General features: G+C 36.5%; 1 protein-coding gene and 1 long non-coding RNA gene across 3 annotated transcripts in view; one reads left to right on the top strand and one right to left on the bottom strand.

Moving 5' to 3' along the window:
- LOC138320737 (uncharacterized) overlaps positions 1-18537 on the top strand; it is a 99930-nt gene that overhangs the window by 21793 nt on the left and 59600 nt on the right. The gene's annotated exons all lie outside the window — the stretch shown is intronic.
- LOC138320734 (nuclear pore complex protein Nup214-like) overlaps positions 1425-18537 on the bottom strand; it is a 50857-nt gene continuing 33744 nt past the window's right edge. For both annotated transcript variants that reach the window (XM_069263905.1, XM_069263906.1), the window contains exons 24-30: positions 16689-18354; positions 14902-15083; positions 14183-14329; positions 11525-11699; positions 4433-4590; positions 2051-2087; positions 1425-1734 (exon numbers count right to left, since the gene is read on the bottom strand). In XM_069263905.1, coding sequence (XP_069120006.1) covers positions 1704-1734; positions 2051-2087; positions 4433-4590; positions 11525-11699; positions 14183-14329; positions 14902-15083; positions 16689-18354 — 2396 coding nt within the window. In that variant the 3' untranslated portion in view covers positions 1425-1703. The remainder of the gene's footprint in view (positions 1735-2050; positions 2088-4432; positions 4591-11524; positions 11700-14182; positions 14330-14901; positions 15084-16688; positions 18355-18537) is intronic.

The following is an 18537-nucleotide window of genomic DNA, read 5'->3' as shown; positions in this document are numbered from 1 at the left end:
CAAAATTTTGAATCCAAAGAAACCCTATATATGGATGTACCATTGCATTATGAGCATAATCCCATGTTAGTTGCAAAGAAAAGTCATTTATATATGGAAATTGACCCCTTTTGACCCCGCGCCCCTGAGGCCCCCCCCGGCGGTCAGCCCTATCATTTGCACAATTTTGAATCCCCGACACTATAAGGATGCTAACCATTGCATATGGGTGCCTATATTTGCCATGCTTAGTTGCAGAGAAGACTACATTGTCATTTATATATGGAAAGAGCCAAATTGAACCCCTTTTGACCCCGCCCCACAGGCCCCCGGGGGGTCAGCCCACCTATCATTTGCAAAATTTGGAATCCCCACCATATAAGGATGGCTACACCTTTAAGCATTATGGAAATGCTCCCCTAGGACCATGCTTATTGCAGAGAACTTACGTCATTATATGGAAATAAGCCAAATTGACCCTTTTTTGACCCCCCGCCGCTGAGGCTCCCCCCGGCGGTCAGCCCCTATCATTTGCACAATTTTGAATCCCCACACTATAAGGATGCTACCATTGGTATTATGGGTGCTATACCATGCTTAGTTTCAGAGAAGAAGTCGTTAATATGGAAATAGCCAAATTTTGACCCCTTTTGACCCCCCCCCTCAGGCCCCCGGGGGGTCAGCCCCATCATTTGCACAATTTGGAATCCCGAATCCCCACCCTATAAGGATGCTACCCATTGCATTATGGGTGCTATACCACGCTTAGTTGCAGAGAGAGAAGTCATTTTATATGGAAAAAGCCAAATTGACCCCTTTTGACCCCGCTCCTCAAGCCCCCGGGGGGGTCAGCCCTATCATTTGCACAATTTTGAATCCCCACCCTATAAGGATGCTACCATTGCCATTATGGGTGCTATACCATGCTTAGTTTCAGAGAAGAAGTCGTTTATATGGAAATAAGCCAAATTGGCCCATTTTGACCCCGCCCCTCAGGCCCCCGGGAGGTCAGGCCCCATCATTTGTACAATTTTGAAATCCCCATCCTATAAGGATGCTTATCCCATGCTTGGTTTCAGAGAAGAAGTCCGTTTATATGGAAATAGCCAAATTGACCCCTTTTGACCCCGCCCCTCAGGCCCCGGGGGTCAGCCCTATCATTTGTACAATTTTCAGTTAGTAGCCCATAAGGATGCTACCAGTCAAATTTTGTTGAAATCCGACCAGCGGCTATATAAGGACAGACTCCAGTGTATGTTGTGTGTGTGTGTGTGTGTGTGTGTGTGTGAAAAGCACGAATGTTTTGGGAGACTGCAGTATGTTCATGTTGTGACTTTGTGAAACTCTATTCCTTTTTATAGTGCTATCTCACTGATTAAAGAAACATTAACCCATTTTGGATTGATGTTACTGTTTTTGTCATGGACTAACACTGACCACTTAGATGTTCTTGTATCATTTAATCCCATAACACAAGCATTACAAAGGATAATCTGGATGTATCAACTCAAAGATCTATGATACATTTTTTTTTTTCATTTCAAATAGTTAGAATTTAACAAGATGCTGTTTCTAATGTTCTGGTCAATCTTAATTCACGAATTAATTAATCTATTTGTCCACTGATGTTATGAGTCATAGTATATAAAATATCTTGAACTTTGATCCTCTGCTGAATGGAACACTGAAACTCCTGTTTAGATGAATCACTCACTTGAGGAGGATTATCTGTAGCCTGAAAAGGCTGGATTAGACCTGAATAATGAAAAATATTATAATTTAATTACAGAAAGAAACATTTACACTTTATTAACTATGTAATAATATATAATTGCATGAAACAGATTTTTTTCTTTGTTCTGAAACAAAAGAAATTCAATTAACAGAAAAAACCTTAAATAAACACATAGATATTTTCTTAAATATTAATTGAAAAGAAGTCAGGTGCTTTTCCAGATCACATTTAATCATTGATATTTTAATTGCTTATATGAATAATATATTAATTTCAGTAACTTATACCGAGGGTACACGCATTTCACGATCCAAAATATTTCATTTATAAACTTACCCAAATGAATTATTAGCAGGGCCAGTATTTCCAAAACCTACAAGCAAAGATTTTAACTTGATAAGCATACATTTTATTATACAGTTTGACAAAGAACAATCAAACAGAACAGGTGATATGGAAGGTAACACCTAGTAACAGACAATAAGAATAAAACAAAAGGGTAAAACTATTTCAAAAATATTCAAGACAAAACTCCATTGTTTATCCAACTGTCAGCCCATATGTATAAGACTGATGGTGTACAGATGAAGTATACCTATATTAACCTCACTGAAGTTCAAGGCCAATCATTCCCTTGCACAACTTTAGTAGCTTAATTTTGACCCATGATCTTAATATTAATTTTCAAGGTATTAAAATCTTTATCACATTTCTTAGTCCTTCAAGCCATGACTATTGACTAAACGTCGGGTATCTAGGTCTTTTGCTTATTGAAAAGAAATAATTTCACTGTAGGCAGTACGCCTAGGAATTGCTATTTTATACAATTTTAGAAATGTTCGGTTATGTTTTGGGATTTTTCATTAATTTGAGATAACTTGTTATAAAAGTATGTTAGTCACAGAACATTGTACTTATTCAGAGTCATTTTTAAAGACAGAAAACTGATCCCCCAATAAGATGTTATGTCAAGGTATTAAAGTGAACAGTCGGGCAAGGATGGCTAAAGTCGGTAAATATTGGTGTGAATGTATCCAGTATAATTTCTTATGAAATGGAAAAATAAAATCTCTCGTCAAAATCTGTCTGCGTACGAAGAAATTAATTTTAAAGTATAGAAATTCTAAAACGTCCTCCCGGCTCCCTATGTCCGTGGTTACATTTCCACGCAGCCTCGCTTTCAATGCTTTCAACTTTTCTTTACTTTAATGGTCAGAACTGGGAAACTAAGCAGAACTTGACCGTCGTATTAATATGTGAGAACTTTTGGAAGGCCAATGAACGCATTTAGACTGGTTTTCTTTGCCCGACTATTCACTTTAAGATGAAGGTCAAGGTCATTCAAACATGAAACAGTTATTGTTCATCTCAGCATGATTTATAAATTAACAAGGACATAGTCATTCAGATCCCCCGCCAATGGAGATATCAAAGCTGAAGTAAGTTTGATTGTGGAGACTTATGTGTATGAAAAAAAAAAACAGGAAAAAGGAAGCTGAGCTAAAGAAAGATGGAGTATAATACAAGTAGATCGGGGCTGCAATTGTTGATACACAAAGATGGGTGGAGTTTTCCAAAATAACATTTACCATTTACCATGATATTTTCAGCAATGTTTCCATGGTAACGGAAAAAGTGCAAAAAATGAAAACCTGAAAATAGCAAAAGGAAAGAAACCTAGACCATAAAAAGAATGTGTCTATGAAGTTTCGTGGAAATATCTCTGCTGGTTTTAGAGTTATGCTCCGGAAATGAACCTGCTTCAAAAATATATTTTCAGCAATGTTTCTATGGTTACAGAAAAAAGCACAAAAAGTGAAAACCTAGAAATAGCAAAAGGCACTACTAGACCATAAGAACAATGTGTCTAGGCAGTTTCATGGAAATATCTCTGCTGGTTTTAGAGTTGTGCTCCGGAAACGATTCTTACACAAAAAACTGCCATTTTCAGCAATGTTTCCATGGTTACAGAAAAAAGTACAAAAAGTGAAAACCTTAAAATAGCAAAAGGCACTACTTGACCATCAGACTAATGTGCCTATGGAGTTCCATGCATATATCTCAACCGGTTTTCCAGTTATGCTGCGGAAACGAACCTGGTACAAAAATATGATATTTTCAGCAATGTTTCCATAGTTACGGAAAAAGCACAAATTATGAAAACATAAAAATAGCAAAAGGCACTACTAGACCATAAGAACAATGTATCTATGAAGTTTCATGGAATATCTCTGCTGGTTTTAGAGTTGTGCTCCGGAAACGATTCTTACACAAAAATCTGTCATTTTCAGCAATGTTTCTATGGTTACAGAAAAAAGTACAAAAAGTGAAAACCTTAAAATAACAAAAGGCACTACTAGACCATAAGACCAATGTGTCTATGAAGTTTCGTGGAAATATCTCTTCTGGTTTTAGAGTTATGCTCCAGAAACGAACCTGGTACAAAAATATGATATTTTCAGCAATGTTTCTATGGTTAAGGAAAAAATGCAAACATGAAAACCTAAAAATAGCAAAAGGCACTACTAGACCATAAGACCAATGTGTGTATAAAGTTTCGTGGAAATATCTCTACTGGTTTTAGAGTTATGCTCCGGAAACCATTCGTACGGACGGACGGACGGAACCCATTTGTATATCCCCCGCCAACTTCGTTGGGCGGGGGATAATAATAAAGCATATCATAAATTAGTAATAGAGCATGGTTATTTTCAAAACCTTGAGAAGGTGCAGATCCGAATCCTGGACTAGCCCCTCCTCCAAATCCTGGAGAACCAAACCCTCCTCCTCCTCCCCCTCCTCCCAGCGTGCCAAAAGTTGGTGTCTCTGATGATCCGGCCAAACTTCCGAATGTTGGACTGTTAGAGCTGGCAAAACTGTACCCAAAAGCAATAATATAACATTAACACTAATTAATAACCTTGCTATATTTATAATTCATTGACCCGACAACCAAAATGCCTAAGAAATAATACATGCATTAAAGAAAAATTATAAGGCATGCAAAGGAAGTAGAGGAGAGAAAGGAACACGACGGGATAGGACAGATGTGGGAGACAGTACATACCCTTACATTTCATGGCAGGTACATCTCATTGTAAACTAATAAGTGACGACACCTGTCTAGATCTATAAACAAAACTGATCAATGAAGAACACCTGTCTAGATCTATAAACATTACTGATCAGTTAAAAAACCTGTCTAGATCTATAAACAAAACTGATCAATGAAGAACACCTGTCTAGATCTATAAACAAAACTGATCAATGAAGAACACCTGTCTAGATCTATAAACAAAACTGATCAATGAAGAACACCTGTCTAGATCTATAAACAAAACTGATCAATGAAGAACACCTGTCTAGATCTATAAACAAAACTGATCAATGAAGAACACCTGTCTAGATCTATAAACAAAACTGATCAATGAAGAACACCTGTCTAGATCTATAAACATTACTGATCAGTGAAGAACACCTGTCTAGATCTATAAACAAAACTGATCAGTGAAGAACACCTGTCTAGATCTATAAACATTACTGATCAGTGAAGAACACCTGTCTAGATCTATAACATACTATCATGAACATTACTGATCAGTGAAGAAACCTGTCTAGATCTATAAACATTACTGATCAGTGAAGAACACATGTCTAGATCTATAAACATTACTGATCAGTGAAGAACACCTGTCTAGATCTATAAACATTACTGATCAGTGAAGAACACCTGTCTAGATCTATAAACATTACTGATCAGTGAAAAAACCTGTCTAGATCTATAAACATTACTGATCAGTGAAGAACACATGTCTAGATCCATACACAATATTGATCAGTGGAGAACACATATCTAGATCTATAAACATTACTGATCAGTGAAGAACACATATCTAGATCTATAAACATTACTGATCAGTGAAGAACACATATCTAGATCTATAAACAATACTGATCAGTGGAGAACACATATCTAGATCTATAAACATTACTTATCAGTGAAGAACACTGTCTAGATCTATAAACATTACTTGATCAGTGAAGAACACCTGTCTAGATCTATAAACATTACTGATCAGTGGAGAACACCTGTCTAGATCTATAAACATTACTGATCAGTGGAGAACACCTGTATAGATCTATAAACATTACTGATCAGTGAAGAACACCTGTCTAGATTTATAAACATTACTGATCAGTGAAGAACACCTGTATAGATCTATAAACATTACTGATCAGTGAAGAACACCTGTCTAGATCTATAAACATTACTGATCAGTGAAGAACACCTATCTAGATTTATAAACATTACTGATCAATGAAGAACACATATCTAGATCTATAAACATTACTGATCAGTGGAGAACACATATCTAGATCTATAAACATTACTGATCAGTGAAGAACACCTGTCTAGATCTATAAACATTACTGATCAATGAAGAACACTGTCTAGATCTATACACATTACTGATCAGTGAGAACACATATCTAATCTATAACACATGAAGACACATATCTAGATCTATAAACATTATGATCAGTGAAGAACACATATCTAGATCTATAAACATTACTGATCAGTGAAGAACACCTGTCTAGATCTATAAACATTACTGATCAGTGAAGAACACCTGTCTAGATCTATAAACATTACTGATCAGTGAAGAACACATATCTAGATCTATAAACATTACTGATCAGTGAAGAACACATATCTAGATCTATAAACATTACTGATCAGTGAAGAACACATATCTAGATCTATAAACATTACTGATCAGTGAAGAACACATGTCTAGATCTATAAACATTACTGATCAGTGAAGAACACATATCTAGATCTATAAACATTACTGATCAGTGAAGAACACATATCTAGATCTATAAACATTAATTGATCATGAGAACACCTCTAGATCTAAAACATTACTGATCAGTGAAGAACACCTGTCTAGATCTATAAACATTACTGATCAGTGAAGAACACCTATCTAGATCTATAAACATTACTGATCAGTGAAGAACACCTGTCTAGATCTATAAACATTACTGATCAGTGAAGAACACCTGTCTAGATCTATAAACATTACTGATCAGTGAAGAACACCTGTCTAGATCTATAAACATTACTGATCAGTGAAGAACACCTATCTAGATCTATAAACATTACTGATCAATGAAGAACACATATCTAGATCTATAAACAATACTGATCAGTGAAGAACACACATGTCTAGATCTATAAACATTACTGATCAGTGAAGAACACACATATCTAGATCTATAAACATTACTGATCAGTGAAGAACACATATCTCTAGATCTATAAACATTACTGATCAGTGAAGAACACATATCTAGATCTATAAACATTACTGATCAGTGGAGAACACCTGTCTAGATTTATAAACATTACTGATCAGTGAAGAACACCTGTCTAGATCTATAAACATTACTGATCAGTGAAGAACACCTGTCTAGATCTATAAACATTACTGATCAGTGAAGAACACCTGTTAGATCTATAAACATTACTGATCAGTGAAGAACACCTGTCTAGATCTATAAACATTACTGATCAGTGAAGAACACCTGTCTAGATCTATAAACATTACTGATCAGTGAAGAACACCTATCTAGATCTATAAACATTACTGATCAGTGAAGAACACCTGTCTAGATCTATAAACATTACTGATCAGTGAAGAACACCTGTATAGATCTATAAACATTACTGATCTGAAGAAAGATCAGTGAAGAACACCTGTCTAGATCTATAAACATTACTGATCAGTGAAGAACACCTGTCTAGATCTATAAACATTACTGATCAGTGAAGAACACCTGTCTAGATCTATAAACATTACTGATCAGTGAAGAACACCTGTCTAGATCTATAAACATTACTGATCAGTGAAGAACACCTGTCTAGATCTATAAACATTACTGATCAGTGAAGAACACATGTCTAGATCTATAAACATTACTGATCAGTGAAGAACACCTGTCTAGATCTATAAACATTACTGATCAGTGAAGAACACATATCTAGATCTATAAACATTACTGATCAGTGGAGAACACCTGTCTAGATCTATAAACATTACTGATCAGTGAAGAACACCTGTCTAGATCTATAAACATTACTGATCAGTGAAGAACACCTGTCTAGATCTATAAACATTACTGATCAGTGAAGAACACCTGTCTAGATCTATAAACATTACTGATCAGTGAAGAACACCTGTCTAGATCTATAAACATTACTGATCAGTGAAGAACACCTGTCTAGATTTATAAACATTACTGATCAGTGAAGAACACCTGTCTAGATCTATAAACATTACTGATCAGTGAAGAACACCTGTCTAGATCTATAAACATTACTGATCAGTGAAGAACACCTGTCTAGATCTATAAACATTACTGATCAGTGAAGAACACCTGTCTAGATCTATAAACATTACTGATCAGTGAAGAACACATATCTAGATCTATAAACATTACTGATCAGTGAAGAACACCTGTCTAGATCTATAAACATTACTGATCAGTGAAGAACACATATCTAGATCTATAAACATTACTGATCAGTGAAGAACACATGTCTAGATCTATAAACATTACTGATCAGTGAAGAACACCTGTCTAGATCTATAAACATTACTGATCAGTGAAGAACACATGTCTAGATCTATAAACATTACTGATCAGTGAAAGAACACATATCTAGATCTATAAACATTACTGATCAGTGGAAGAACACCTGTCTAGATCTATAAACATTACTGATCAGTGAAGAACACCTGTCTAGATCTATAAACATTACTGATCAGTGAAGAACACCTGTCTAGATCTATAAACATTACTGATCAGTGAAGAACACCTGTCTAGATAGATCTATAAACATTACTGATCAGTGAAGAACACATGTCTAGATCTATAAACATTACTGATCAGTGAAGAACACACTGTCTAGATCTATAAACATTACTGATCAGTGAAGAACACCTGTCTAGATCTATAAACATTACTGATCAGTGAAGAACACATGTCTAGATCTATAAACATTACTGATCAGTGAAGAACACCTGTCTAGATCTATAAACATTACTGATCAGTGAAGAACACCTATCTAGATCTATAAACATTACTGATCAGTGAAGAACACCTGTCTAGATCTTATAAACATTACTGATCAGTGAAGAACACCTGTCTAGATCTATAAACATTACTGATCAGTGAAGAACACCTGTCTAGATCTATAAACATTACTGATCAGTGAAGAACACCTGTCTAGATCTATAAACATTACTGATCAGTGAAGAACACCTGTCTAGATCTATAAACATACTGATCAGTGAAGAACACATATCTAGATCTATAAACATTACTGATCAGTGAAGAACACATATCTAGATCTATAAACATTACTGATCAGTGAAGAACACATGTCTAGATCTATAAACATTACTGATCAGTGAAGAACACATGTCTAGATCTATAAACATTACTGATCAGTGAAGAACACATATCTAGATCTATAAACATTACTGATCAGTGAAGAACACTGTCTACATTACTGATCAGTGGAGAACACATGTCTAGATCTATAAACATTACTGATCAGTGAAGAACACCTGTCTAGATTTATAAACATTACTGATCAGTGAAGAACACCTGTCTAGATCTTATAAACATTACTGATCAGTGAAGAACACATATCTAGATCTATAAAAGAATATTACTGATCAGTGAAGAACACCTGTCTAGATCTATAAACATTACTGATCAGTGAAGAACACCTGTCTAGATCTATAAACATTACTGATCAATGAAGAACACCTGTCTAGATCTATAAACATTACTGATCAGTGAAGAACACCTATCTAGATCTATAAACATTACTGATCAGTGGAGAACACCTGTCTAGATCTATAAACATTACTGATCAGTGGAGAACACCTGTATCTAGATCTATAAACATTACTGATCAGTGAAGAACACCTGTCTAGATCTATAAACATTACTGATCAGTGAAGAACACATGTCTAGATCTATAAACATTACTGATCAGTGAAGAACACCTGTCTAGATCTATAAACATTACTGATCAGTGAAGAACACATGTCTAGATCTATAAACATTACTGATCAGTGAAGAACACATATCTAGATCTATAAACATTACTGATCAGTGAAGAACACACCTGTCATCTAGATCTATAAACATTACTGATCAGTGAAGAACACCTGTCTAGATCTATAAAACATTACTGATCAGTGAAGAACACACTGTCTAGATCTATATCTATCAGTGAGAACCATTCTAGATCATAAATATTGATCAGTGTGAAGAACACATGTCTAGATCTATAAACATTACTGATCAGTGAAGAACACATGTCTAGATCTATAAACATTACTGATCAGTGAAGAACACATGTCTAGATCTACATTACTGATCAGTGAAGAACACATATCTAGATCTATAAACATTACTGATCAGTGAAGAACACATGTCTAGATCTATAAACATTACTGATCAGTGAAGAACACCTGTCTAGATCTATAAACATTACTGATCAGTGAAGAACACCTGTCTAGATCTATAAACATTACTGATCAATGAAGAACACCTATCTAGATCTATAAACATTACTGATCAGTGGAGAACACATATCTAGATCTATACACAATATTGATCAGTCAGTGAAGAACACCTGTCTAGATCTATAAACATTACTGATCAGTGAAGAACACCTGTCTAGATCTATAAAACATTACTGATCAGTGAAGAACACATGTCTAGATCTATAAACATTACTGATCAGTGAAGAACACCTGTCTAGATCTATAAACAATATTGATCAGTGGAGAACACATATCTAGATCTATAAACATTACTGATCAGTGAAGAACACATATCTAGATCTATAAACATACTATCATGAAGACACCTGCTGATCAATGATAGACACCTGTCTAGATCATAAAACATTACTGATCAGTGGCGAACACATATCTAGATCTATAAACATTACTGATCAGTGGAGAACACACCTGTCTAGATCTATAAACATTACTGATCAGTGAAGAACACATATCTAGATCTATAAACATTACTGATCAGTGAAGAAACACATATCTAGATCTATAAACATTACTGATCAGTGGAGAACACATATCTAGATCTATACACAATATTGATCAGTGGAGAACACCTGTCAGTAGATTATAAACATTACTGATCAGTGAAGAACACCTGTTCTAGATCTATAAACATTACTGATCAGTGAAGAACACCTGTCTAGATCTATAAACATTACTGATCAGTGAAGAACACCTGTCTAGATCTATAAACATTACTGATCAGTGAAGAACACCTGTCTAGATCTATAAACATTACTGATCAGTGAAGAACACCTGTCTAGATCTATAAACATTACTGATCAGTGAAGAACACCTGTGTAGATCTATAAACATTACTGATCAGTGAAGAACACCTGTCTAGATCTAAAACATACTGATCAAAACACCTGTCTAATTTATAAACATTACTGATCAGTTGAAGAACACCTGTGTAGATCTATAAATATTACACTAATCAGTGAAGAACACCTGTATAGATCTATAAACATTACTGATCAGTAAAGACCTGTCTAGATCTATAAACTTTAGTGATCAATGAAGAACACCTGTCTAGATCTATAAACGTTACTGATCAGTGAAGAACACCTGTGGAGATCTATAAACATTACTGATCAGTCAAGAACACCTGTCTAGATCTATAAACATGGATACACACCCTGCAAAGCCTGAGCCCCCGGGGCTGGGACTGGCAGTAGAGACAGGACTAGAGAAAGAAGCAGCACTGCCAAACGTTGCTCCACCTCCAAAGGCTGGTGGACTGCCAAATCCTCCAAGTGTGCTGCTCCCAAAGGAAGGACTGCCTCCAAAAGCTGGTGCTCCACCAAAACCTCCTACAATACAGGTAAATATAAATCCACATTCTTACCATGTTTTGTCCAATGATAAAAATTACTAGTGAACAGTGAAAGGTTTTGATACATTTTTTTCCTACCACACTCTTTTAGCAATCTGAGATAAATAGACATATATGTATTCAAATTACCTTTTGTTATTAAACAAGAGGCCCAAGGGCCTTAATGGTCATCTGACTACCTTGGCAATGGCTGTATAGGAAATTAACTAGATATGGTGTCATGGTTAAAAAATAAAAACACTTGTTCATGACCATGTAAGGATCATTTCATACATGTTTCAGTCAAACTGCATCGGTAGAACTTAAGAAGAAGTTCAAAATGTGTTTTCAAGATGGCGGCTTTGGTGGCCATCTTGGTTTTTGGGTCTACCCGACAAATAATGACACTTTGTTTGGACAATGTCAGTATTCATAAAATAATTCAGACAAGTGCCAGCAAAATCGCACTGGTAGAACTTTAGAATAAGTTCAAAATATATTTTCAAAATGGCGGGATTGATGGCCATCTTGGATTTCAGATCAACATAAAATATAAAAGCACTTGGTCAGGACCATGACAAGGATCATTTCATGCAAGTATCAGCTAAATTGCACTGGCAGAATTTGAGAACTAGTTCAAAATTCAAGAATTTAAAATATCTAACCCCCATGACCTTGATAGTTTGTCAAGGTCATTCATTTTCAAAACTTTGGGCTAGTATAAAGAAGTATTTAAAAGTTACTAGCTAATTGACCCCTGACCTTGAAAGAAGGTCAAGGACATTCATTTCAACAACGTTGGTAACCATTCCTCCCCAGCATGCAACAGGCCAAATATGAGTACCCTGGACCTTTTGGTTAGTTAGAAAAAAGTCATTCAAAGAATTTTGCGTATTTGGACCCTGGTGACCTAGAAAACAAGTGAAGGTAATCATTTTTCACACATTTAGTAGGCCTTCATCCCAGCATTTGCAACAGGCGAAATAATAAGTACTCTGGGCCTTTACGGTTATTGAGAAAAAGTCGTTCAAAAGATTTTAGCCTATTTGATTCCTGTGACCTTGAAAATAGGTCAAGGGTCAATTCATTTTCACAAACATTTGGTAGTCCTTCATACCAGCATGCTACAGGCCAAATAAGAGTAATCTCTGGGCCTAATGGTTATTGAGAAGAAGAAAGTTCAAAGATTTCAGCCTATTTGACCCTGTGGACCTTGAAGGTTAGTCAAGGTCATTCATTTTCACAAATTTGGTAGTCCTTCATACCAGCATGCTACAGGGCCAAATAAGGAGTACTCTGGGCCTAATGGTTATTGAGAAGATGAAGTATTGAAAGAAGAAGTTCAAAGATTTCAGCCTATTTGACCCCTGTGACCTTGAAGGTAAGTCAAGGTCATTAATTTTCACAACTTTGGTAGCCCTTCATATCAGCATGCTACAGGCCAAATAAGAGTACTCTTGGCCTAATGGTTATTGAGAAGAAGAAGTTCAAAGATTTCAGCCTATTTGACCCCTGTGACCTTGAAAGTTAGTCAAGGTCATTAATTTTCACAGCTTTGGTAGCCCTTCATATCAGCATGCTACAGGCCAAATATGAGTACTCTGGGCCTTATGGTTTTTGAGAAGAAGTCGTTCAAAGATTTCAGCCTATTTGACCCCTGTGACCTTGAAAGTATGTCAAGGTCATTAATTTTCACAACTTTGGTACCTCATCATCGCAGCATGTTACAGGCCAAATATGAGTACTTTAGGCCTTACTGTTATTGAGAAGAAGTCATTTGAATGAAAAGTTTACGCACTGTGCACGACGGACGGCTCACGGCGCACGGCTCACGGCGGACGCCGATGGATGGTGCATGATGACTATAGGTCATCCTGACCCTTCGGATCAGATGACCTAAAAAAAACTGGATTTTTTCAATCAATCATGTGTGCACACAGAGAAATAGATAATTAAAATAGTTTCCTTTCATTTTAAGTCTATTCTTTTTGGATACTGGGTGGCATAAAATGGAATTTCTATTTAGTTTAAAGATGCTCCGAGCTGACAAATGGTATTTTTTTTCTCTATCAAAAACAGGAGCAGACAATTTAGTATCTTTCTTCAGTTACACAAGTTACTTACTTTACACCATTACCACCATTGAAAAGTTTGAGCTTTTAATTTTTATTTCAAGTTAAAAATATTATAAATATTTAATTGCATCCCGAAAAATATCTGTGACACTATATCCTATATAGAATGAAGAACTGATTGTGCATGCATTAAAGACAAAATAAATTATTTCATATTATTTTTTGTGTTAATTAGACATATATATACATGATTAAACATCAATAATTGTTCAACTGATGAATATCATATATGCTCTGTATGCGGTGGAGCATCTTTTAACAGTATTTTCAAGGTTTGTGGGGTCTTGAAGGAATGGCCTCCCACGTGGATAATTTTGGAGTTCTAAGAAACAAGATGATGACAGACCTTGAGTCTGTGGCTGAGTGACACCAAATCCAGAAGATCCTACCCCCGACCCTCCCATGGAGAATCCCCCAGAGAAGGCCCCACCAGATGGTGACGATGTTCCAGCTGTACCAAATCCACCTGGCTTTTGGCTGCCAAATAGTGTGGCTGCAAGTAAACAACAATGTGTTTTCTTTGTAAACAATACACAAATACTAGCTGGTCATTTTCGAAATTTCACAGGACATTGTCATGAAAATTTCCTCTGCCAAATATTTAGAATTGGATAAAACATATATACATGTACACTTGCAAACAAAATTATATTATTTTCTATATTTAATAATTATAATATTTTTCTATTTTCTAATAATATAATTTTCTAGTTTTAAGTCAAAATTCCTCCAAAAGTGACCCCGAAAATAACCTACTTTACAGTATTAATGGTGAAAAAGCAGATTTTTTTATATTCACAACTATCAAAGTAAAAATTATTAATTAGTATGAAGGTTATCTAAGGTTTCTTTTTGGGTATTTTGTTAATCTAAATTCATCTTATCGTGTGACACAAAACAAAATATTCATAGGAAAATAAATACCCAGAAATGATAATGCTTTTCAGCGTCAAATCCTAGATGGACACAACATGTACCAGTCAACTGCTAAATAATCAGTACTACCTTGTATGTATACTTGGAATTAAAGCTTATTTAATACAACACCAATGAATAAATACCTACATGAACCAGGTGCAGCAGGGGTGCCAAATGTTGATGGAGAACCAAACACGTTTGTATTGGCCTTTTCTGCACTAGGCTGTCCTCCCAGTCCACTGAACATGCCACCATCTCCAGATGCCTGGTTCTGACTTGAAGACTGACCAAATCCAGCTTGGGTTGTTGTTGCTTGACCAAATAAGGTACTGGAATAATATACAAATTATCATGTAATCTTCAAACATAATCAGAGTGTAATTAATACAATACAGTCACTTTCCTTATCTGAACAGAAAAATTGTATGAGAGAATAACTTACAGCGATACAGCTTATTATTTAGTAAAACTTGTAATGGTAAATAGTTTGGATCCATTTGATCTTCCACACAGCTCGGCGACGATCAGTTTGCAAATCGTTTTCGATTGGCTGATCAATCAGGACCAGTATCAGTGTGAATGTACCCTAGGAGTTGGATTCACTAGTAGTTTCGGAAATAGACATGGCCACTGTCCGTCACTATTTTTTTTTTTTTTTAATTTAATAGTTTGTACCAAAGATACACATAATTGCACTACGTGTATATGAAAAAAAAAAAAAGAATTATTTGTTTCTGTCTTCTTTCTGCCTACATATGACCTGGAATTTAATCCAGATGAAAATGTATTTTACAAACTGAAATCTGTAATCAAACAGGAACTATATACATTATACATGTAAATAACATTTGCTTAGGCAATCTTAAAGTAGGAATTTCTGAAGCTTTGCATGAAGTATCATTGACAGATACGCAACATTGTTACACTGTTAACAAGTCAAAAAAACTTGGTTACAAACTGAATGCTGCGTATCTGAACAATTTTAAAGTAAATTCATAAAGAAATATACAATTTTTACCGGCAAGCATTGGCCCCGCCTACTGGCGAAACTTCTAGTCAATCACAGTGTTACACTCACGTCAACATTGTTCCCTGATTGGGTTGTCCAATCAGAGACGTTTTGAAAACTGATCGTCACCAAGCTGTGCAGGAGATCAAAGGGATCCAAACTATTTACAGTTACAAGTTTCGCTAAATAATAAGCGGTATCGCTGTAAATACACTGTTTCCAGAATCCAACATTCTGTCAGTTTAGTCATGTGACTTTCATCACATGACTTTATTTGGGGCACATTTGAAAACAAAATGGCAGCATGATTAATGACTGTACACGGATGGAAAATTACATATTATATGACAGAAATCTTAACATTGATTTTCAAAACATATTGAATATAATCTAAATATGCATGAAAAATGAATTTAGACCCTATGCAAGGAAATGATATGCAAGTTACAGTATTAAATGGAGCTGTTGCCTAGCTGTTGGAAATCAGCGTTATCTGATCATGACATCTCTCTAACAAATACTTCACAACTTACCGGGATACTTTTATCCTAAAATCAATAACAAGTCATAAATACAAAATATAACCGTTTTTCTTGGTTAGGTTATCAAGCAAGTATTATCAACAATTACCTTTACTCAGACATTTGTACTCTCTGCTTATAAGGATCACCGTGCAGCCGCCATATGCCCTAAATTTTTGTAGTCACATGACCAAATCAACATTTTCTATCTCCTTCCCAGAGGAGTTCCTTGTATCCCAAAATTGTCATATTGATTCAAATTTTAAAATATAATTTCTTTTCATAAAGTACACGAATCCCAATATACATTCACCTTTTTTTTTATCTATTGGGAGACATATAAATTCACAAAAACAATATTTAGAATTCATGCCTTAAACTATTTGCATGCCATTTTGTTTTACCTGCTTTGATTGGACTGTGGAAAAGCAGCACTCTGGCCAAAGCTGGGACTGGTAAATCCTCCAAATCCAGTGGAGGCAGTGGTTTTGGGAGTACTTCCAAATAGGGAAGGAGCAGATGTTGTTGATGATGGGGCACTGCCAAATAGAGGCTTAGCAGCAGACGCACCTCCAAATAAACCTCCACCTCCAGTAGTAGATGATGCAGCTGTTTCAAATGATCCCCCTGCACTAGTGGTGGTTGTAGCTGTTCCAAACAATCCCCCTGTGTTAGTGGTAGATGTAGCTGTTCCAAACAACCCCCCTGTACTGGTAGTGGTTGTAGCTGTTCCAAACAACCCTGTACTAGTGGTAGTTGTAGCTGTTCCAAACAATCCCCCTGTACTGGTGGTGGTCGTAGCTGTTCCAAACAACCCCCCTGTACTGGTGGTGGATGTAGCCGTTCCAAATAAACCCCCTGAACTGACAGTAGATGGCACTGTTCCAAAAACACTTCCTGTACTGGTAGTAGATGATGGTGTTCCAAACAACCCCCCTGTATTGGTTGTAGATGATGGTGTTCCAAATAAACCCCCTGTACTGGTAGTAGATGGTGCTGTTCCAAATGACCCCCCTGTACTGGTAGTAGATGGTGCTGTTCCAAACAATCCCCCTATACTGGAAGTAGATGGCGCTGTTCCAAACAATCCCCCTGTACTGGGAGTAGATGGTGCTCCAAACAACCCCCCTGTACTGGTAGTAGATGGTGCTGTTCCAAACAACCCCCCTGTATTGGTAGTAGATGCTGCTGTTCCAAACAACCCCCCTGTACTGGTAGTAGATGTTGCTCCTCCTGTGCTGGTAGTAGACGTTGCTGTTCCAAACAATCCCCCTGTACTGGTAGTAGATGTTGCTCCTCCTGTGCTGGTAGTAGACGTTGCTGTTCCAAACAATCCCCCTGTACTGGTAGTAGATGTTGCTCCTCCTGTGCTGGTAGTAGACGTTGCTGTTCCAAACAATCCCCCTGTACTGGTAGTAGATGTTGCTCCTCCTGTGCTGGTAGTAGACGTTGCTGTTCCAAACAATCCCCCTGTACTGGTAGTAGATGTTGCTCCTCCTGTGCTGGTAGTAGACGTTGCTGTTCCAAACAATCCCCCTGTACCGGTAGTAGATGTTGCTCCTCCTGTGCTGGTTGTAGATGTTGTTCCACACAACGCCCCTGTGCTGGTAGTAGATGTTGCTGTTCCAAACAACCCCTCTTTACTGTTTGTGGTTGGAGTTGCCCCAAACAACCCCCCTGGTTTGCCAAACAGTCCAGCAGTGGTTGATTCTGGCTGAGCTATTGAACTAACTGATATTTTTGGTTGACTTGTTTCATCTGGCTTTGGATCAGGCTCTGGACTAGTCACTTCTATCCCAGCTTCTGTTTTTCCAAATGACTGACTTTTAGCACTTGCAGTGTTGGCAGAAGTTGTACTGCTGAGTGGAGAGGTACTTCCTGTAGCTACTGTACTGGTGTTGGTTGTGCTTCTTTGGCCTATCATAGAGAGAGATGCTGCTGAGCTGGAAATGGGCACCTGATTGTTGTCACCAACACTCAAAGCTGAAGAGCTTTGGACTCGGAACAAGCTACCTCCAATAGATGTTGACTGTCCAAATGTTTTGGCAGGCTCTTGACTACTTCCTGAATCTAGAAAAAAGAATAAACACTAATTCCTGAGTTTAGACTTTTTGTAATTATTTAAATGAAATAGCATTCACTTTTCACAGGAAATCAGTTTTAATGCTAAAGTTTACATTAAACATGCTGTAAGTGACATCCATTGTGTAGAAACTCATATTGATTGTTTTCACTGTTTCTGTGAACTACGAA

This window comes from Argopecten irradians, chromosome 4, assembly GCF_041381155.1.
Source record: "Argopecten irradians isolate NY chromosome 4, Ai_NY, whole genome shotgun sequence".
Taxonomy (NCBI): Eukaryota; Metazoa; Mollusca; class Bivalvia; order Pectinida; family Pectinidae; genus Argopecten; species Argopecten irradians.
The sequence above is the reverse complement of the archived record's forward strand: the minus strand, read 5'-3'. Positions and strand labels throughout refer to the sequence as shown.